This window comes from Pyrus communis, chromosome 4 (genome assembly GCF_041283825.1).
Source record: "Pyrus communis isolate YQ-2024b chromosome 4, ASM4128382v1, whole genome shotgun sequence".
Lineage (NCBI taxonomy): Eukaryota > Viridiplantae > Streptophyta > Magnoliopsida > Rosales > Rosaceae > Pyrus > Pyrus communis.
In genome coordinates this window covers 22,060,063-22,080,257 of record NC_142568.1, presented here as the reverse complement: position 1 = coordinate 22,080,257, position 20,195 = coordinate 22,060,063, and the positions used below count along the sequence as shown (strand labels likewise).

Below are 20,195 nucleotides of genomic sequence, written 5' to 3'. Positions count from 1 at the left end.
CAGAAAAGGAGAAAAACTTAGCTATACCGGTTTCATACCCCCTCCTTCCCGTGCGGAGAGAGAGAGAGAAACAGAGGGGGTATTCATCTCAACCATCCACTTGCCAACTTTGACGAGGATTAGGTACAATGTTGGGCCTAAAAGGGTACCTCGAATTTCTCTATTAAACTGGTCAAACTACTTCACTTGAAACACATAATAAACCGAATCTGAAAATCCGAACATTTGGCTGTAGATTAAAATAATTTTGATGTTAATATGCGTTACTCAAAATGAGTACCAACTAGTAATTCATTGAAAATTCACCAAACAAAATATTCCACCGAGGAAGAAAATATAATAGAAGACAAAAACGATGGATTATTGTCTGTCATCAGCTAGCACAATTCCTTGCTGTGCCTGCGGAGAGACCACCTGCTTTTCGATTCTTCAAGATTCCCAACCGTCGTAGGTTGTTTTTCCACCTTCCTAATTACATATAAAATTCAAATAATAATTGTTAATACTTTTACCCCAACGAGGTTTTGTGAGTTTTACTACCAATGCATATTTTCTTTAATTTGAAACTCGCGTTCGGCCGTTGTGCCAACGACTCTATCAACTGTTATACCTATATGCTGAAGACCTATCTACTTATATACTTTATCAACGACTTTAAAAAAGCCCAAACAAATTTACAAAAAAGGTCCAAAAACAATATACACACAGTACAGTAAAAAAAGGTCGGGCTTATTCGATTGCTTCTCAAATTGCTGATATAGGCATGATTTGGTACTGAGGTGATTCTGAAAAAAGTTGGTATAAAAAAAAGTTAGGAGCTGTTTTTGTGTTTGGTAAACATTCAGCTTCAGTTTTTTTTCACAATTTTGGGTGAAAAAAAGTCAAAAACAAGAAGCTGCAAAACCTAGCTTTGAAAACCCGGCTTTTTTTTCACATCTGTTTTACATAAAAGTTTATCAAATATTATAATATTGCTTTTTTTTTTTCAAAAGCACTTTTACAAAAAAATTTACCAAACACTCTACTGCTTTATTTCACAACTGCTTATTCTCACAGCACAACAGAAACAACTTTTTTTTCAAAGCACAGCAATACCAAACCAGCCCATAGTAGGAAAAACAAGGAGGATAACAAAGTTAAGAACCAGAAACTTTCGGAGTACACTCAGGAGTGGCGAAGGATCCGTGAGATCCTTGAAGAGGTAGATGCTGGTAAGAAGAAAGGTAACAACTTTAATCTCTTGCTTCTCCTCTTCCTTTTTTCCTTTTCTTTCCGTCTCTTTCTGCTTGCCTAGACGATTCTTGGAATTTTTTGGCACAAAGCTATATGAACTATTGCTGTGATGAGGTTTTCATTTGTGCTTTGTTAAATTCAAAGATTGTGAGAAGAAATTAAGAACGAAGATTGGGCAAACTGTTCAAATCTTGAAATTTGTTTCATCTTTAATCAAACATGAAATTCATCTTCAATCAAGGGAGTTTCGTGGCCTAATTTTAACAAATTTCAAGATTTGAACAGTGACCAAGTCTAGGCTCATTGTAGCACCGATCTTCAAGATATTTGGCAATCTGCTGAAAAAAATAAGCAACAGCTACTGGATTAATAATAGCCTCAACAGGAAGCAATCTGTTCACTGTAGGTTAACTTTTATTGACCAAGAAATATATATATGGGATGGAAAATTTCAGACCTTTGGGATTCGAAAAGGGTTTTTCCAAAGTTCCCTTCTTCTATTTGTTGTAAATTCAGATTAGACATTGGTGTCAGCTACAACGTATATTCAGAATAATTTAATTTAAACAAGGCAATTTTAGTAAACTAATTATTTTGAATTCAAATGAATTAGTAAATAACTTATATGGAACGAACATCAGTCTTACTTTACTACCGGTTAGTTTAATAAATAACTTTAACATGAATCTAATTATTATTCTTACTCATGAATCTAATTATACTTCTTACTCAATCTGATTGCTCTTCAATCTAATTCCTCATCGATTCAATTTTCTCAAGTAAACTAATCATTAGTTGTTCAGTGAATAGTACTGCAGACTTTTCGTTAAAACTTCCAAAAAAATAAGCAACACCAACTGGATTAACAATAGCCTCAACAGTAAGCAATCTGTTTACTGTAAATTAACTTTTATTGACCAAGAAATATATAAATGGGATAGAAAATTTCAAGGGAAGTTTTAGCGAAGAACTCACGGTACTATTTATTTTAACGAAAAACTACATTTTTACACTAAAAAATCAATCCTGGTACTATTCATTTTATCCTTTATTTTGTTCTTATCATTAAAACTCAAAGTTTTCAAACCATTTTCATTAGTTTTTCTAATTTCAAAACTTTGGAATTCCAGTATTCTAAACTCTTGGGTCCAAGTATTCTAAACCTTATGTACAGATAGGACCGAGATATATACCATAACCTCAGCTTTTCCCAACGCTGCCATTGGGTGATCATGTTTGTCTGGAATGCTGGAAATATGGTAGCGCTGGGAAAAGCCGAGATTATATTATATGGTCATCCAATGGGCCAATTGTTTCATACCCACAACAAGCCTATATTCTATAAGCCCAATAATCTACTCTCAAAATCTATTTTCTTTGTTTTTTTTTTTCCTTCATGAAAACATAATCAATTTACAAAGGAAAAATCTGAGAAAATACAGAGGGAGCGCGAGAGCTCGAGAGAGAGAGTGAGATGGGGGGAGAGGTCTCAGAGAGCTGCGTGGATAGTCTTCTGACAGAGATAGTCTCTTTGTACTACAATCGGTTATACACCAACAAGCCCGAGCTCGCCGCCACTGGGATCGACGCTATTGGCTACCAGGTCGGCCGCCAGCTCTCCGAGCGGTAGACCTTCCCGCACTCTATCCCAACCACCCTGCCCTCTCTAATTGTTCCCTTTATTTCATTGCGATTGAATTGGATTTGTTTGATCTGACAGGTTGTGAGTTTTCAGATCTCAAATGCATATTTTCAAAGTGTTTGATTTCGAAATTTGTTCTCTGTTTTTTTTATTTTTTTTATTTTTTTTTTCCGTTTGTTATGATATGGTAGTGTGTTTGGTTGCTGAGAAAATGTGGGATAGTAATTTGAAGTGTTTGATCTCGATTTTTTTTTTCGTTTGTAATGATTTGGTACAGTGTTTGGTTACTGAGAAAATGTGGGAAAGTAAAGCATGTGTATGTGGCATTGAATCTTATGCTATTTTAGGTCTACTTATAATTTAAAGTTGACAAAATAATGTTCATTGTAAATTGTAGGGATAGGAGTGTGATTATGGTTAAATTTTACTTGTTAGGTACACGATGGAGCGGCCTCGGTTTGCTGGTCATCTGGATGCAATTAAGTTCATCTGCAAGGACTTTTGGTCTGAGCTCTTCAAGAAGCAGATTGACAATTTAAAGACCAATCATAGGGTAGTATGTTTAGAATTGAGTCAATCGACTAATACTGAATTGGGGTTCTTTGTCGATGTGTGAATTTGATAAGACTAAGATGATTTTTTGTTTGTGTGGTAGGGTACTTTTGTATTGCAAGATAATCGATTTCGTTGGGTTTCAGGCATGTCGCTCGGCCCTTCCGAAAATGGAGAATTGTCTCAAGAAAATGCCGAGGTGGCCGAAAACAAGGCAGCAGAAGAACCAAACATGCGTCTCCATTTGTCATGTGGAGTCATAAAGGGTGCTCTTCATAACTTGGGGATTGCTTGTGCTGTTTCTGCCGACACGTCCCACCTTCCTGCGTGTAAGTAGTTCTCTGTTTGGTGCTTTAGAATTACGAGTACATTTTCTGTGCCAATGCCGTATATGACATTGTTTTTAACAAATATAAGCTCCTTAACATGTAAAGTTAGAGAATTTGGTATACTTGCGATAATTCATTGTTTTTGGAGTCAATCATTCTATAGAATATATACCCTCCACAATCCACTTATACGTTAAGCATCACTTTGCAGTGTTATCTGCCTATATCCTCTTCGTAATCTTACCAAAAGTGAGTTACGTTATTTTGGGCTAATAAATAACTGTCCGTCTGTAGGATGTATCCCACTAGTCATGAGATGATTCTCACCTACGCTGGTTGCCTTAATGTTTTTCGGCTTATTTTAGGTGGTTCATGTTTAATTAGAGCAGTATATTACTTTCAAGCGTAGTAAACGGTAAGAGGACAATTCTTGGGAGTTTTTGTTGTCCAGCCATGCTTAGAATTCCATATTTCCTGGATAAATGTGACGAAGTCAATCATGATCTGCCCGGATAGTATCACCTTCGAACGCTGTATTTTCTTCTCGTGGGCTCAGGTATCTGTTTCCTAGAATGAATACTTGGTGTACTACATATCACTTGGAATATAAATGGCGTCAGTTGATCCAATAGCTCGTTATGCGAACTTGTTTTATCCCATACAGCATCAAAAGCCTCGGCCACTTTTTGATTTAAATTTTTTATAAATTAAACGGCAAAGGGTTGTGCTTGCAGCTTGCTCCTTCATTGCAATTTGACATCGATAAGAATCTGTTTATTTTCTTAGATGAGTATCTGTGTTTATTTTCTTACGTGCGTATCTGTCTCATTATTATTTCAAGCACTGAAATACTGAATCTGACATGATCTCACAACTTTCTCGACAAATATTCCATTCATCCTCGTTATCTCGTTTACATACTGTTGCCATCATCCATAAATGAACTGTAGTTGGCAAGTTGGCTTGAGATCTAAAAGGTTATCTCTGCTTGGTTTGCCGGCATCCTTGTTGCAATAGCGATTGATTCTTTTTGCTGAAAATGTTGAACAGGTTCATTCGTGGTTCGTATAAAAGCCCCGATGGACGCTCCTACAAGGAACTTTCAGAAAAAAGTTGGGGTTTGCTTCATCGGCCTATTGAGATTTGTAATCTTTCTCGTTTTCTCTTGTGTACAAGAATTTTTACTTCGATTTCAAAATTTAGTTGTAACCTTCAAACTGAGAAGATTCATCTCGGAGAAATCACAAGATTGTACTTACCGGTGTTGTGAGGGTGAGGAGAATGTTGAGAAACATAAATTGTATTTATCCTGAACTACTAATATTGGACGTTGAGCCCACAATATTTACCTGTACCTTGTTACTAATCAGCCGATATATCAACCGTGACACCTATTTTCATTGTTAAACTACTTGACAACACGAAAAGTTATTGTTCAACTATTTGACACCAACAAACTTAAACCATCTAATTTGAAGATCAACTAACACTAAACCGGTTTAATGATGCGGTGCAAGGTTTTAAAATGCGCTAGTCAGCTGGCTTGTTGAGATAATTTTTTAAATATACTTATTATGTAACGTATAAATAAGTGTGTTTATATTTAGAAAAAAAAATTATACTGGTAAAAAATTGAAAATAATAAAACGGAAATAAAAAATACAAATAAAAATTTTCATAAAAAATAAAAGTTAGAAGATGATTGGGTAAGGAGAAAAGGAAAATTTAAAGGAATATAAAAACGAGAAGATGATGGGGCTAAGAAGTTGTAATCAAATTTCAACGTTTCGGATCATTTGATCTTTGGGCACCTTTTTGTTAGATTCGAAGGCGATCTGTACTCGGGGATAAGATGGTGGGATGAGGATCTTTTTCAGATCCTCTTTGTGAGGATTCTATGGATTCTTAAATCGTGTCTGTTTATCGTATATCGTACAGTTATAAATCATTTTAAATACTTTTATTTAAAATTAAATATGAATAGTACTTGATAAAAATTGATCGCACGATATACGATGAACGAACACGATTTAAAGATTTCTAGGATCCTCATTCGAAGAGAGAGAGAATTCTCGCCGGATCCTCCAATCACATCCGTTCATTGTACATTATGTAATCAGTTTTTGTTAAGTATTGTTTATATTTAATTTTAAATAAAAAAAATTTATAATCACACCATATACATAAACAAACGTGTGATTAGAGAATCACAAAATCCCTTTCAAAAAGAACCGGCGAGGACACTCCTGGCATTATTGTCAGTCCGAATAGCACCTCACTCAGTTAAGCGCAGGCAACGGCACAGACCCCAAGACCCTCCCAGCTGCGACGCTGTTTGCAACTCTCCGACCGCTCTCCGATGGCTTCCCCGCCGCCGTCTTGGTATATACACACACATCTGCTTCCACTTATACATACATAAATTCGATATATTTATATACCTGTAGGTTATATGAATTTTACAGATACAAAGTCGAATTTTTACACAGCAATTTTCATTTGATTTATACATTTTTTGGGTCTCAGATCTGCAATTGCATGTACATATGTGTGTATATATTAGTATCTCTATAGAAATGCCTGTTATATATTTCCATGTTCAAGTTGTGGCTATGAATTTCTTGTAATTTTTGTATAAAAAGCTTGTGTACACGAAAACGATAACGGTCCGGGTTTTTTGAACTGTTCCTGCTTCTGTATGTGTATGAGTGTGAATTTTATAGAACAGGAATAAGAAAAGATAAATACTTGTTCAATTATAAGAGATTTGGCGATTTTGTGGATTAAATTGATGATGAGGAGAAAAGAGTGGGTTGGTGGGTAGATTTCTGAAACTGTTTCTTTGATAATTATGTATGTTAGGGTAGAAAAGCATGTTCTGGAGGAATGCTAGGGGTCGTCGCAGTTCAAATTTGATTTTAGTGGAACATCATGTTTCCTGAACTGAAAATGAAATTTACGAGATATAGGTTTTAGGTCATGGTCGTCAGTTAGGGGAACATGTTTTTTCGTAAAAATGTCCAACATGTCATGTAATACGAAGTGGCAACCTGTATGAAAAATGCATTACCCGCGCGATTTCAAAATGTTGCCATTTTCGGAAAGAAAAAACCATTTTGCCCAAATAGGGTCACAGAAGTTTGATTAGTTCTGTATTGTTTTCTGAAGTGATTATTGTATAATGGAGTAGAATTGATATGGAAACGAAACTTTCCAATAGATTTGTGTGGTTTAGGAAATTAGGGGAATTGAACAAATATATTAGCCTATTTATTATCATTTTCTTTTGTTCACTTTCCTGTGGAACCCTATGATATTTGGGCATTTTCAATTAGGTTGTGTCGAGTGAATCATAAAAGGTATAACAAATTATAACAAGAATTTTTAGAAAATAAAAAAAGTAACAGACCACAGGAAAACAAAACTACACTTTCTGTGTGTGCTTCTCCAAGCAATGGTGGTACATGATGTATATGTATACACACAGATACATATCTCAGGTTCTGGATTGCAATGCTAATTTGTTCCTTTATGCGTCTTACTTCCTAAAATATGGTTTGAACTTGTAATAGGATTTGACTCGGGGGTGAATTGTGTTTCCTTGATAATAAAATCACTAGGGACAAAACATGTATATGGTACAAACAGATGCATGCATCTATGCTATAATTGCAGTAAATATTTTTCATTCATAGGACTTGGCTGAATCAGTTGTGCAATCCATGACCCTTGCTATGTTCAAGCCAAGTTTATTGTCTTTGACCCTTGCTATCTTTAACAGAACTTTAGTGTAAACCAGCGCTGCTTCTCTTATACATATATTATATCTGTTAAATGCTTTTTTTTTTTTTGGCTAAAATAGGAATAGTCCAAGAAAAATTGCGTTGTGTCTTACTAAATGTTGAACTAAAAGATCCGACCCGGTCCTCATGTGCCCTTGTTTATTTAAGAGAAAATGGAAAACCTAGTTTCCTAAATTTCTTCTTCCTCATCTTCTGGGTTGTTCCGGTTCTCCCTTGTTTTTGCCAAAATGCCTTTTAGGTTGGTTCTTTCTTCGATTTACAATTGATCTTCCCTGTTCTTATCGTGCTTGATTTCTGCCCATTTGACTGAGGTTTTCTATTCTGTTTGTTTTTGAGTTTATTTTTATTGATGATAGATTCTGTCTCTCTGCTGAAACTCAAAGGGAATATTTTTATCTTATGTTAGTTAATTCTTTCAAGAGAATTGGGTATATACAATTAGTCTATTGTTTCTTCTCTCTGTTTTTCTTTTTTGGAAGATGGGAACTGTAAGTGCCGCCTCTGGAACATGGGTAATGATTGTGAAGTTTTGTCAGGGATTTTAGGGTATTTCATGTTTATGGTGTTGCTATGTTTTGAAGTGTGTAGCTTCCGATATCCTGATGTTTTTTTGACATGTATCGTGGTTCAATGAAAAGAAAAATCATAACCTGGCCAAATTATGCCTTTTTTTTTTTTTTTTTTATTTACAATTTTTAAATCTGAATGCTTGCAATAATATTAGTCGCACCTTATTACTTGGTGATAAAAAATTTGGATATATTTTTAATACCAATGCAATATGAGGACCACATTTCATTCTTTGCCTCAGGACCCTAAATGCCCATGGTCTACCCTGGTTCGAGTGCTTGTTTTGTGATTACACCTGATAATATAGAATAGTTAAATATAAAACTTACTTTTTGAAAGCTGCAATTAGAAAATAATCAGTTATCACATTCCTTTGGAGAGTGAGTGAGATATATATTTATTTCTGTTGTATATGTCTGTATGTGACTAATATCTATTATTTTATCATGGAAGTGCTTATGCAAGTTGAAACTCCCCCTCCCTCTTTCAAATGCAACATCTTCTGGTAGAATTTATTGCACCCTATTTGTTTGCTGAAATAAACCCGAGAGGTTTTCTTGTAGGTTTGCGGGAACAAGTAAGGTTAATGAACCAGATCAATCAGATCCTCAACAACCAATTCATTTTGATCCTACACAACCCATATTATTAGAACCAACACCTCTGAGAAGTGAGCCTTATATTCCGCCTACAATGGATTTATCAGAAGATACAGATTTTGAAGAACAAGTGGAGCAAGTTAGGATAGTTCTTCCAACTCACTCAACAATAGAAGAGAAGAATAAGATTTTGGAAACCAACCAGTCAGCGATTATCTTGACCGGAGCGGCTGCTGCATTGGCACAAGGGGGACCAACAGTAGGATCAATTGATATTGGCGAGAATGAAGACTCATACTTATTCCGTGTCTCTATACCAGGGGCTTTGAAGGAAGACAGTGAGTATGATCACCTTGTGTCATTTTGTTAAATACTTGATTGTTGTTGTTCTACTTTCTTATAGGTTATTAATTTTGTTAATTGGATGAGCTATGAAGGGAGTCTCTTGTTCGTTAACTTAGCATATTAGACCAAGTGCACACCTCTTTGACAAAGGTGTGGTTATCAATAAAAAATTATTTTGTTCATCATTAGTCATGCATGTGTAACTAAGCAGGGCATTGAAGTGATTGATTGGTGATGGTCTAGTGATGCATGGTGTTTGAAATCTGTTCACCACCATATGGTGTTGTGAGCTCACCTTAAGCACACCCTAAGCTACACGGGTTAGTAGGGCACACCAAATAAACACACTAAAAACATTAGTCATGCATGTTGACTTTTCTTTATTTTTTTAAATAAAGTGTTCCTTTCAGACTTTGAATAACTAGGTTATCTGTTTATCATGAAAGATTGGTTATCTATTTGTTTCGACATGTCTTGATATTTTTTATCATGCTTTAATGGACCACATCTTTTGTCTTTGCGAATGCAGAATTTAGTTGTGATGTTGATCCTGATGGGAAAGTATTCATACAAGGAGTAACTACAACAGGAGGGAAAATAGTATGCAGGGATTTCCATGTCTTTAAGATGAAGACGCAAAATCTGTGCCCACCAGGTCACTTCTCTGTCTCTATCCAGCTTCCTGGTCCAGTTGAAAGCGAGCAAAAAATTGTGTCTCTGGAGAATGACGGGATTCTGGAGGGCATTTTGAAGAAAAAATTACCTTAAAATATTTGCTTCGAGGAGCTTGTATGTTTTCGTATGATGAAGAGGTCTGAGTTGAATGGAGAAGACTCCATATGTTAGGACTTAAGATGTAGACAATAAATAAATAATTGCCTCTGTTTTGCGGGGGATGAAGCCTGGGAGACAAGCTAGAGGTGATATACGGTACTCTTGCTCGAGCCCAAGTAATAGTGAACTGGGGCTTTGCTAAGCTGTTTGTATGCACTCATTTTAAGACTGGAAGCTGTGTTCATGGGTGGACTATGTTTGTTTACCGTAGATATCTACCAAGGCCAGTTCATGGTGAAACAGCTGGTAGTTATCTTAAAACTTACAAGATACTTAGCTTTGTTATTTTGTGGAAATGGTCTTTTATGGATTATCTTTTTATGAAAACTACTTTTGGAAAAAATTATATATCGTTTGAGTTTACTGAAAATGCTTTTGATGAAATTGCTTTTGGAACCAATTCGTAGTAAAATGCAAGTGAATCCTGGAAAAAGCACTTGAAGTTCTTCTTGCAAGAAGCACATAACTATTGCTTCTTCCAAAATGCACTTTAAGTGCTTGGAACCCAAAAACACTTTCTACAAAAGCGCTTTCAGTCATTTTAAAGAACTTTGAATTGAGTGTTGGGTGGGTGGGCGTGGTTGACTGTAAGGGGCTGACATTGGTAGTGGTGTTTAGGTTGTGATTAACAGCTTGCTGATCAAAGCACCAAACTGCAGGTTTGTACTTTGAAACCCAAATTCAGAACTTTCATAATTTTGCTTTCCTTTCTTTACCATTCTCTTGGATATCTGAATGAGTGGCCATGTGTTTTGGTTGTATTGACCAAAAGGTTTTTCAAAACTTTCCTCATGCATTTATGTTCTGTGATCCAACCTTAGCATCTTCTCTAATTTGGGGGTTCATTACCAATTCAAATTTTTTAGATTATGAGAATTTGTGGCATCTCGTACTGAGAATCCTTCTTTCACGACTGTACTTCCCCTGAACTGCTACTGTTTTTTATTTCTATATCCCTTGTTCATTTTTATTGTGTTGCGGATTATAAAGATGCCCACAGCTGTTATGGGGGAATGTAGGCTTTTTGGCCACTTAGGGAATCAAGTTTGCTTTAGTTTAGTTGGTGTATCTTCAGGTACTTAGCTTTTTGAATTGTTACTCCGCACCTTCAAATCTGAGCAAAAGGCCGGGATGTAACTCTTCAAAGACATTAATGAGTGCTAGCTAGGACCAACATTTGCATCTTTTACCATTCCCTTGGTTCATTTATAATATGGTTCTGCGTATACGGTAGACTGAAGTGTCTCACTCCCTGATATTAACTCTTCATGTTGTCTTGAATTACTTATGTGAACTTTAATGAATGCGTGTATTTGAATTGCTAATAGTTTCTTTTTGGGAGCAGGTGTTTTGATTTACTTGTATAGCTTTGTGGTTTTGTGTGACATGAATTCTATTACACATGTTTGGTATTTGACTCTACAAGTTCATGCATTCTGAAATTTTCATTTTTGGAGGTTACTGTGCCAAACTTCCGCCAGCATGTTATTGGTTTTTCTCACGCATATAAACTGACGGATAAACTTTTCGATATTCACAGTTAATGGCTGAAGCAATTTTGGCATCATAAAGTTTTCTTGCCATCTGGAACCGCATAATTTGTAGAGGTATTACTATCCTTACTCTTGTCTTTTAATGCACGCAGTTATTTTCTTCACATGTTAGTAGATTGTGAATTGTATAGATATAGTAAGCCAGTTTCTTTCTTTGTTAAGGTTGCAGCACTCTATGAAATATTCAATAGACGTCTAAATTTATCCATCGCTGTTATGGTATAGACTGAAAAGTTAAAAGATGACTGGTGAAATATGGGCTTAGTGCAACTAGAAAACGTTTTCTTAATTTATAATTATTATACAGGTATAAATGTATATAGATGTTTATCTCTACGAGTAAAAGATTTTTTTGTATTTTGGGTTGTTGTGGTGTTGGATTTGGTCACTTCATCTTGCGATGGGGAATATAGTGAAGCCAAACCTATTTATTATAAAAAGGGTAGTGTAATTTACACATACCTTTTTTACCTCCCACACACCCTTGTTATTTTTTGTTCATTGATCTTCTTTGATTCATTCAAACGGCCGGAAATTGAGAGAGGTGTGTGAGAAGTAAAAATGGGTGTGTGGATAGCACCAGCACCACCCTATGAAAATATGACATAGTATAAATTATGTGAAGCACATAAGATCTGGATAATGTGATTCATTAGTATGTTAAGTGTAGCATGGATCCGATATGAATCTCGGATTCATATCCAAAATAAGTGTGATTTTGAAACCCAAACTTAGAATGGGTTTCCACGCCACTGCCCAAACCCCAATCCAAGCCAGCCCGCCCACCGAACATGCCAGTAAATGCTTAGGTGGGGGTAGGTTTTTCCGTATTATCTGAATGGCTTCCGCGTGTTTTCGCTCTTTCCATGTGTGCACTGCATGTCTCAGCGAGTGCGCTGTTGCGTGGTCTGAATAAGTCTATAAAATACCGCCAGTAATTTCCCCAGAACATATCTGTTAGTCATATCTGTTTTTGTGTTTTTGCAGTCATGATCTCCATAGAAGGTGCAGCCCCAGGCGATGAAGATGATGAGGATGAGGGACATCTGAAAGCATGATGGATTACAACAAATATTTCAGGCATCTTAATACGCAGATGTTTGAAAGTCGAATCGTTGATAGATGACCAGAATATTTCTGAACCTCTCAAAATGCAGATGTTTGAAATTCAGATTGGTAGTTTCCGTTTTGCATCGGTGTACACCGAATTATGTTTCAATCTCTTTGTTTACGAAATCTATTGTGCTCCAGGTGTCCTAAACTTTGGACACAAAAACATCAACTCCATTGCCAGGTTCCATCTCTGTTATGTATCTTCTCACTTGGTCAGCTATATCAAAATTTTCATGCATCTTGCAGCCGTTCAAGAGAGCTCCCCACATAGCAACATTGGGTTGGATCGGCATCTCTTCCAGCAGTCTCATCGCCTCATCAAAGCAGCCTGCTCGACTCAGAAGACCAATGCTCTGCAGTCAGTTTTATGCCATAAAGATTTACCATCGAGGCAAAATGTCTCTGAACCTCCCCCACAAGACAGATATGGCTACATGCCGATAAAACCCCAATGTAAGTCATCTGGTCTGGAATAACACCATGCATCCTCTTGCATTTTTCTAAATGCATGTAGCGCTTCCATACCGTGTCCATGCATGGCTAAACCGATAATCATGCTAGTCCATGCCATCAAATCTTTCTTCTGCAAGTCCTCGAAAATTCTTTGAGCACTTCCTGCGTCTCCAATTTTAGCATACATGTTCGCTAAGGCAGTCCCAACTGTAGTATCTTAACCAATGCTAGTTTTCGATACATGATCAAAGACTCAACTGGGTTCTCCTCACTATTGCAGTATCCTCTGATCACAGGGTTCCAGATGTAGACACCAGGCTGAGTAATCTGCCCGAAAACTCTCTTTGCGTAGCCGAGGTCTCTGGCATCGGAATTTGCACAAAAATCGACAAGCCTACTTAACTGGATGACATTGTTAAAAAACTGAGGTGGTGATCATCAGCCCATGTATTTGTTTCAGTTCACTCATGGTTCTGCATTTTTCCATGAGTGAGAGAATGGTTTTCTGGTGTTTCTTCATGAATCATGAGCATTTTGATTCAAATGGAAGAACTTGATGGGCAAATCAAAAGATGATCTTTAAACTCCAAATTTCGACACTAACTGAGAATGAGTTAGTAATACTACGTGATTGTATGACGGTCACACTATTTACTCCTAGCATTCTATGGGAGCAAAAGGCAACATCAAAATAGTAATTTTATCACTTCACTGTAAAATCAAAGAATCAAAATTCGTTGCAAAATCACTAACATCTCATTCTCTCTCTTTCTCTCTCTCTCAGAATGCTCTTCTTCCACCTCTTCTTCTTCTTGTTCTCCAAGTAACAGCCTCCATTCCTGGACAAAAAGCCCTAATCTTCAAACCCAATTTGTGCAATTCCTCTCTCTGAAACCCTAGACCCACCAAAACACCACCTAAAAAGACGGCAAAAATACCAATCTTGTCCCACCACTGAACCATAGCAACCCCCGAAAGCCCAAATCCCAATCCGCAGAAAAGCACGTTGCTTCCCACATCTCCACAGAACAACAATCCCAACCCACAAATCACCAGAACCCCATATAACAGAAACAGCAACAAAGACTTCCTCTTTCGTTTTCTTCCGAACCCATCGCCGCCCCCTCCGAACCCCTTCCAGATCCCCAGACCCCCTCCGGTGCGGTCTCCGCTGTATAATTCTTCAACAACCAGATCCAACGGCTGAGGCACTATCTTGAAGTTCGATACGATGGCCGGCATCAATTGGAGCAGCAATCTTGTTAATCTTTGAGACCCATTGCGCCGATTCTTCTTCCCCGCACATAGAATTGGATATTGGGTCTGGGTTTGACGACAGAGTGAGAGCGGAATGGTAAAAATTGGAGATTTTGGAACAAAGATATTGCTTGGAAGCGAAGTTTTTTTTTTAACAATTGGGTAGGAGAAGCAAAGGGATTGCTTGGAGAGGACCGCTCGAGATTGGAAGTGGAGGATCAGCTGCATTTCTACTCCCGCTCTTTGATCTCAAAGACGGCGAAGAAGAAAAAAATATGACCGTTTGAACTGAAGAACATTCTCATGTGGAATTTTTCACCAAAAATAAAATAAAAGTACTTTAATTTTTTTTATTTCTTTTCCTTGTGTCCAGAGCAGCCGGACTTGACAATTTGACCCTTCAATTTAAATCGTACGGTTCTTATAAACTTGTATCACCGACCCATCTCACAGGAAACGAAGTTTTTGAACAGTCCGTATCTCTCTCTTAAACGATTCGAATTTCTAGATCAAAGCTTGAACACGTACATCAAAAAAGGATCTCAACTCAAAAGTTTTTGTAGGTTACATGATTAGGACAGTCTCACACTAAACGAGATCAACTTGAGATCAAGTATGACTAAAGTACGTCAAAACCTTAGAGTAGGGTTGGGCAAACGGGTCTTGGGCCCGCGGGTAGGGGCGGGTATAGGCGGGTCGGGGCGGGTACGGGGCGGGTCCTGTTTTTAAATAGGGGAAACGGGGCGGGGCGGGCCTAGGTAATGGCATTCTAGGGTCGGGCCGGTTCCAGATTTATAGAAAAACGGGGCCCCGAACCGGCCCGTTTGTAATTGAAATGGACGGCCCAGATTGAAAATAAACATACCTTCCAATCATGACCGTTGGTTTTAGGTTTTAGTCTAAACTCCAACCCGTCTCTCTCTCCCTCCCTCTCTCTCGCTCTCCGTCGGTGAGAAGCAGCTGCAGCCATGGCGCAGTACAGCAAGGTCGCCCCGACCCCTCTGCTGAAGGACGAGCTCGACATCGTCATCCCCACCATCCGAAACCTCGATTTCCTCGAGATGTGGAGGCCCTTCTTCCAGCAGTACCACCTCATCATCGTCCAGGACGGCGACCCGTCGAAGGTGATCAAGGTCCCGGAGGGCTTCGACTACGAGCTCTACAACCGCAACGATATCAACCGGATTCTGGGTCCCAAGGCGTCCTGCATCTCCTTCAAGGACTCTGCTTGCAGATGCTTCGGCTACATGGTCTCCAAGAAGAAGTACATCTTCACCATCGACGACGATTGCTTTGTAAGTATCGCTTTTGGGTTTCGAAAACTTGGGATCTTAATTGGGGCTGTTTTGGATGTGGGATTTGATTTTTGAGTTGAAAAGGTTGGATCTTGGTGGGTTTTGGGAAGTGGGTTTTGTTGGGGTTTTCGAAATCTTGTTGTTCAATTGAATTTCGATTCGACTCGAATTGATTAGTTTGTGATGAAATTCTGTTGCTTTTGTTGTTTAGATCTGTTTCTGCTGCTAATGTTTGACTTACCCTCATCGTTTACTTTTGTTAATGAACTTTACTTGCTTTGATCTCTATTTCTTTCGAGTCATATTTTAATATCATAGTTGCCTTTGGTTTGATCCGTTTCTTACCATGAGTTCTTTCCGTTAGTGTACTTAAAGTCTTGTGTAGAGATGTTGTTTGTTAGTCATTGTCTTCTGATCCGGTTTCGGTGATAGCATGAATTATATAATTGCAATTCTATGATATCGAAGCTTTTGAAAGATTTGTATTGTTTTCGTAAATCTTAGGTTCAGCACTAAGCTAATTGATATACTGTTTACTACATTCACAGATCTCCACCTTGCACTCGAGTCTGTTCGAATTATTGTTAGATTTACACCTAAAAGTTTCGGCCCGTAAATATTGATTAAGATTAAAACGTTTAATTTCGGTTTCGTGTATTCGTAGTTTGAGTAGCTGGTGTTGTGTATTTGGAACTGTTGCTGGAATTAGCAATGTTATGGTGCTGCTAATGTGTTTCAGATTTGATCGATATCCTTAAAATTCTTGTGAAATTGAGGTGTTATAACTTAAGTATGGTACTCTTTGTGAAAATGCAGGTTGCCAAAGATCCTTCTGGCAAAGATATCAATGCACTTGAGCAGCATATCAAGAACCTTCTGTCTCCGTCAACTCCATTTTTCGTCAGCAGGTGTGTGGTGCAGGGGAACCTTGAGATTGGAAGTCTCAGAGAAGTTGATGTTAAGTCTGGGCTTCCTGCCACTACAAGTACTGAAAGATTGGAACTTCTTGACGATGACGAGCATATTCTTAGCATTAAAATAATTGGTGGGGATCACAGACTTAGGGTATGAAGACTTTGATATGAAGTTCTGTGTTCACCGGAGTCTTTGCATATCCTTTTATAATTCAGCACATACTTCTCTTTTCCTTTTATTTGGTTGCACATTTCTCAGCATACAAGCTAAAAGGTTAACTAGTTCACAAGATTTTGATATGAAGTTCTGTGTTCACCGGAGTCTTTGCATATTAGTCTGCAGTTTTTTGTGCAGATTGCAATCTGTGCAGTTTGCAATCTGTGAATATGTACAATTTTTTTTTTTTTCTTTCAAACAACCAAAAAAAAAAAAAAAAAAAGGACCCGTGGACCCGGCCCGAACCGGCCCGTTTCAACCGGGCCGGGTAATGTCCGGTTCTTATATTAAAAAATGTAATCCCCGGCCCGGCCCGCCCCGTTCCCTTTGAACCTAGGTCCGGTCCGGTCCCTTCAAAATTGGGCCCGGCCCGGCCCGTGCCCAGCCCTACCTTAGAGTATATGGTCAGCAAGGTTACACGAAAAAAATCTCTCCTAAAGTATAATGTCCGGCTAATGATTAGTACCTCCCTACCCAAGCTTTTCTCCCTCCAATCCAAGTTCAAATTCTTTTGACTTTGTCTTCCCAAGTTGATGTATTTACAAACAACAAAAGGGTAAATAATTTAATTTATGACATTGATTGAATGCACCTAAAAATAGGTCTACGTGGGACACATATTATCACGGCAGTGGCTTCAGTTCATCCACGATATACACCGACCTATACATGCTTAAAATGACAGCAGATGGCAAAAGCCAACCAACCCTCTTAATTTCCCAACTACTTCAGCCCCCCACCCCACAAAAAATACTTCAACCTTTTGTGTTCTATATAAAAGGCCAGAGCTCAAAAGTGCTTCGGAACAACAATTCCTTTTTCTATCTGTTCATACTTTGAAGCACAAAATGTATGCTTTTGTCTTGCATGGACATGACAAGGCTACTGCAGGTACGAAAAATGCCGATAGAGAAAATCTTGGTCAGTTTTCAGTATGCGGTGGGAGGCGCAACAAGTGTGTCATTACTCCGGCTAATGTCGGTATGGTTGCTGAAGCTATAGAGAGAAGAAATCAGAACTGGTATACCCCTTCCTCTCCTCTTGTTGTCTCTACTTATATTCATCCATGGATACCGTCACTGTAACATCCCCGTCTCTCCTTTTTTTTGGTTTTGATTGTGGCTAGTGGCAACCATCCATTTTTTTTTCTTGCAGGTTTGTTAGGACAGAAGTGGTAAATGATTTGATCATACAAGTTGGAGACTCCAACTTTTACTTGCACAAGGTATGCTACAATGCCTGAAAGACGATACTCCTTAGCTCTTACTGAAGGTCTTTCGGGGAAATTTCTTGAGTTGCAAGAAACTAGTTTGCCAAGAATAGGCAGCCATGTTTATACTAATAGATTTGTCACCGGTGACAATTTTTATCAAAGAATTGTATTGGTGAAATGTTGATATATATGAAATTTCTCTGAAAAAATGCCTTAACTCGCATGTTGTATCGAAAATATTTAGACTAGAAACTAGATAGAACTTTTGAATTAAGAAACTGAGATGTTAGGTTCTGATTCTTTGAAGTTTAATTTCATGGTTTGTCGATCCTCAGCTTCCGATGGTCATGAGAAGTGGATACTTGAATCGACTAGTATTCCAGAGAATTAGTGTAGGGAGAGATGCCAGCCCCAAAATCCAGATAGACAATCTTCCAGGCGGAGCAAAAGTTTTCGAATCTGTAGTCAAGTTCTGCTATGGTTGGAAGGTTGATCTAACTGCTGCCAACGTAGCTCCGCTATATTGTGCTGCGCATTTCTTGGAAATGAGTGATGACTTCGAACAAGGAAATCTGATTTCCAAAACCGAGACCTTTTTGAGCTTTTTGATGTTTTCGTCATGGAAAGACACCTTCCGGATTTTGAGAAGCTGTGAATCGATCTCTTCGTGCGCTAAAGAGTTGAAAATCTCCAAACGAAGTGCGGAAGCTATTGCTTGGAAGGCCTGTACAAACCTTAAAGCATTTAGTTCTGAAACTGATGAAATACAGTGCTTCAATGTTCTGCCAAACAATGCAGAGAACCCGAGGTTTCAAGATGCAGCTGACACTTGGTGGTTTGAAGATGTCTCGTTCCTTCGAATAGATCATTTCATCGAAGTGGTCCAAGCCTTAAAACTTAAAGGGATGAGAGCAGACCTGATAGGATCCTGTATAGCGCATTGGACTGCAAAATGGCTCTCGCGAGTCACCTCTGGACTCGAAAGAATGACCCCGAAGCATATGACACATCAGCTCCTAAGAGTTACAACCGAGTGCTTGGTTAAGGTACTTCCTACGGAGGAGAATTCAATTACTTGCAACTTTATACTTCATCTTCTTAAGCTAGGGTTTATGACAAAAATAAACTCGGACTTGTTGAACATGCTCGAAAGAAGAATAGCTTTCAAGCTGGATCAATGTCGCGCTCCGGATCTCTTGGTTAGGAACTATGGAGAGAAAGAGAGTGTCTATGATGTCGGTCTTGTTATAAGGGTGGTGGTGTCATATGTTTCCATAGTTTTGAGTAGTCCAACACCAAAAAGGTTTGCGGTTGGAAGGCTGATAGACGGATATCTTACCCTAGTTGCAAAGGATGAGAACCTTAAGGTGAATAATTTCCAATCACTTGCAGAAGCATTGCCAAAAGACGCTCGGTTTTGCGATGACAATCTTTATAGAGCCATTGACACGTACCTCAAGGTATCGATGTTTCTTCCATTTTCCGATAACATGCAGCAGTTAAATGCAATTACTTAAACAGGAGGAGCTTATATATAATTGTTTTCTTACTGCAGGTACACCCTAACTTAACAAAAGAAGAAAGAATGAGTCTGTGTAGAAACCTGGAGTATCATCGGTTGTCACAAGAAGCACGCCAGCACGTAATGAAGAATGATCGGTTACCCTTGAAGATTAATACGCGATTTATCCTTCTTGAGCAAGTAAACATGTCAAGGTCCATGACAGCTATTGGATCAAATTACCGAAGAACGATGACTCAGGCAATTGTCAGAGTAAATAAAGGTTTAGGGAAGGGAATGGCGAACTTGCGGAAGGAAATAAATTCAATGGCAGCAGAGGTTGAGACAATGAGATTGCAGCTCAATGATTTGAAAATTTGCAAAACAAAGCTTCAAAACCAAGTGAAGAGATGTATCGTATAGAAGAGAACTGTGAGTTTCATTTGGAAAATGTACTTTCTTTTCGTAACGTAATACGAACAGCCTGCCCGAGCTGGACATTGTTATTCCATCTTACGATTTCAAAGAATTTCAGAAACGCTAGACGAAGAGCTCACGCGGACAATAATTCGATATTGAATTTGAACACTAATCACAGAGGCAGGCTGATTTAAACACACTAGATGAAGAGTTCACGCGGACAATAATTCGCTACTAAATTTGAAGACAAACCTCAAAAGCAGGCTTATTTAAACAGAAGTTATCGCTCGATAGCACGTGATGAAAATGCAATTAAGCAATGGCATGCCTTACAAGATTATAAATAGTCAGA

At 38.1% G+C, this 20,195-nt stretch overlaps 5 protein-coding genes across 9 annotated transcripts; 4 read left to right on the top strand and 1 right to left on the bottom strand.

The window, feature by feature from the left end:
• The first annotated feature begins 1,123 nt into the window (after positions 1-1,123).
• Positions 1,124-5,098, top strand: LOC137723357 (uncharacterized). 4 transcript variants are annotated; one of them, XR_015961858.1, is made up of 5 exons: positions 1,124-1,223; positions 2,678-2,859; positions 3,311-3,428; positions 3,531-4,312; positions 4,807-5,018. XR_015961858.1 is itself a non-coding variant. In XM_088693025.1 (5 exons), exons 1-5 carry the CDS (start codon positions 1,206-1,208, stop codon positions 5,067-5,069), a joined length of 807 nt encoding a protein of 268 aa, XP_088549151.1. In that variant the 5' UTR covers positions 1,125-1,205; the 3' UTR covers positions 5,070-5,098. The 4 variants fall into 4 exon arrangements, 2 of the variants coding, with proteins under 2 accessions (XP_088549151.1, XP_088549152.1); XM_088693025.1 differs by having other exon boundaries at positions 1,125-1,223; positions 3,531-3,756; positions 4,807-5,098; XR_015961859.1 differs by lacking the exon at positions 1,124-1,223 and having other exon boundaries at positions 2,622-2,859; positions 3,531-4,339; positions 4,389-5,098.
• Positions 5,099-5,955: 857 nt separating this feature from the next.
• On the top strand, positions 5,956-12,764 carry LOC137722910 (alpha-crystallin domain-containing protein 22.3). Its single transcript, XM_068462029.2, has 5 exons — positions 5,956-6,138; positions 8,693-9,066; positions 9,603-10,566; positions 11,448-11,514; positions 12,448-12,764. Exons 1-3 carry the CDS (start codon positions 6,116-6,118, stop codon positions 9,839-9,841), a joined length of 636 nt encoding a protein of 211 aa, XP_068318130.1. The 5' UTR covers positions 5,956-6,115; the 3' UTR covers positions 9,842-10,566; positions 11,448-11,514; positions 12,448-12,764.
• LOC148697635 (uncharacterized) lies at positions 12,095-14,708 on the bottom strand. The gene has a single exon (XM_088693024.1). It carries the CDS (start codon positions 14,509-14,511, stop codon positions 13,807-13,809), a length of 705 nt encoding a protein of 234 aa, XP_088549150.1. The 5' UTR covers positions 14,512-14,708; the 3' UTR covers positions 12,095-13,806.
• LOC137723785 (root phototropism protein 3) lies at positions 12,498-19,934 on the top strand. Of its 2 annotated transcripts, XM_088693023.1 has the most exons (6): positions 12,498-12,636; positions 12,820-13,026; positions 17,601-17,730; positions 17,865-17,934; positions 18,258-19,382; positions 19,478-19,934. In XM_088693023.1, exons 1-6 carry the CDS (start codon positions 12,612-12,614, stop codon positions 19,844-19,846), a joined length of 1,926 nt encoding a protein of 641 aa, XP_088549149.1. In that variant the 5' UTR covers positions 12,498-12,611; the 3' UTR covers positions 19,847-19,934. The 2 variants fall into 2 exon arrangements, with proteins under 2 accessions (XP_088549149.1, XP_068319076.2); XM_068462975.2 differs by having other exon boundaries at positions 12,612-13,026.
• LOC137723776 (UDP-arabinopyranose mutase 3) lies at positions 15,163-16,813 on the top strand. The gene is made up of 2 exons (XM_068462968.2): positions 15,163-15,578; positions 16,395-16,813. Exons 1-2 carry the CDS (start codon positions 15,252-15,254, stop codon positions 16,647-16,649), a joined length of 582 nt encoding a protein of 193 aa, XP_068319069.1. The 5' UTR covers positions 15,163-15,251; the 3' UTR covers positions 16,650-16,813.
• Positions 19,935-20,195: the final 261 nt, after the last annotated feature.

Bases quoted from the DNA above. Each gene is read 5' to 3' on its own strand.
- LOC137723357 (XM_088693025.1), top strand. The intron at 2,860-3,310 runs GTAGACCTTCCC...TTTACTTGTTAG, and splicing joins GGCCGCCAGCTCTCCGAGCG to GTACACGATGGAGCGGCCTC. The intron at 3,429-3,530 runs GTAGTATGTTTA...TTTGTGTGGTAG, and splicing joins ATTTAAAGACCAATCATAGG to GGTACTTTTGTATTGCAAGA.
- LOC137722910 (XM_068462029.2), top strand. From the start codon at position 6,116: ATGGCTTCCCCGCCGCCGTCTTG. The intron at 6,139-8,692 runs GTATATACACAC...GTTTTCTTGTAG, and splicing joins GCTTCCCCGCCGCCGTCTTG to GTTTGCGGGAACAAGTAAGG. The intron at 9,067-9,602 runs GTGAGTATGATC...TTGCGAATGCAG, and splicing joins AGGGGCTTTGAAGGAAGACA to AATTTAGTTGTGATGTTGAT.
- LOC137723785 (XM_068462975.2), top strand. From the start codon at position 12,612: ATGCAGATGTTTGAAATTCAGATTGGTAGTTTCCGTTTTGCATCGGTG. The intron at 17,731-17,864 runs GTATACCCCTTC...TTTTTCTTGCAG, and splicing joins GAGAGAAGAAATCAGAACTG to GTTTGTTAGGACAGAAGTGG. The intron at 19,383-19,477 runs GTATCGATGTTT...TTCTTACTGCAG, and splicing joins CCATTGACACGTACCTCAAG to GTACACCCTAACTTAACAAA.
- LOC148697635 (XM_088693024.1), bottom strand. From the start codon at position 14,511: ATGCAGCTGATCCTCCACTTCCAATCTCGAGCGGTCCTCTCCAAGCAA.
- LOC137723776 (XM_068462968.2), top strand. From the start codon at position 15,252: ATGGCGCAGTACAGCAAGGTCGCCCCGACCCCTCTGCTGAAGGACGAG. The intron at 15,579-16,394 runs GTAAGTATCGCT...GTGAAAATGCAG, and splicing joins CCATCGACGACGATTGCTTT to GTTGCCAAAGATCCTTCTGG.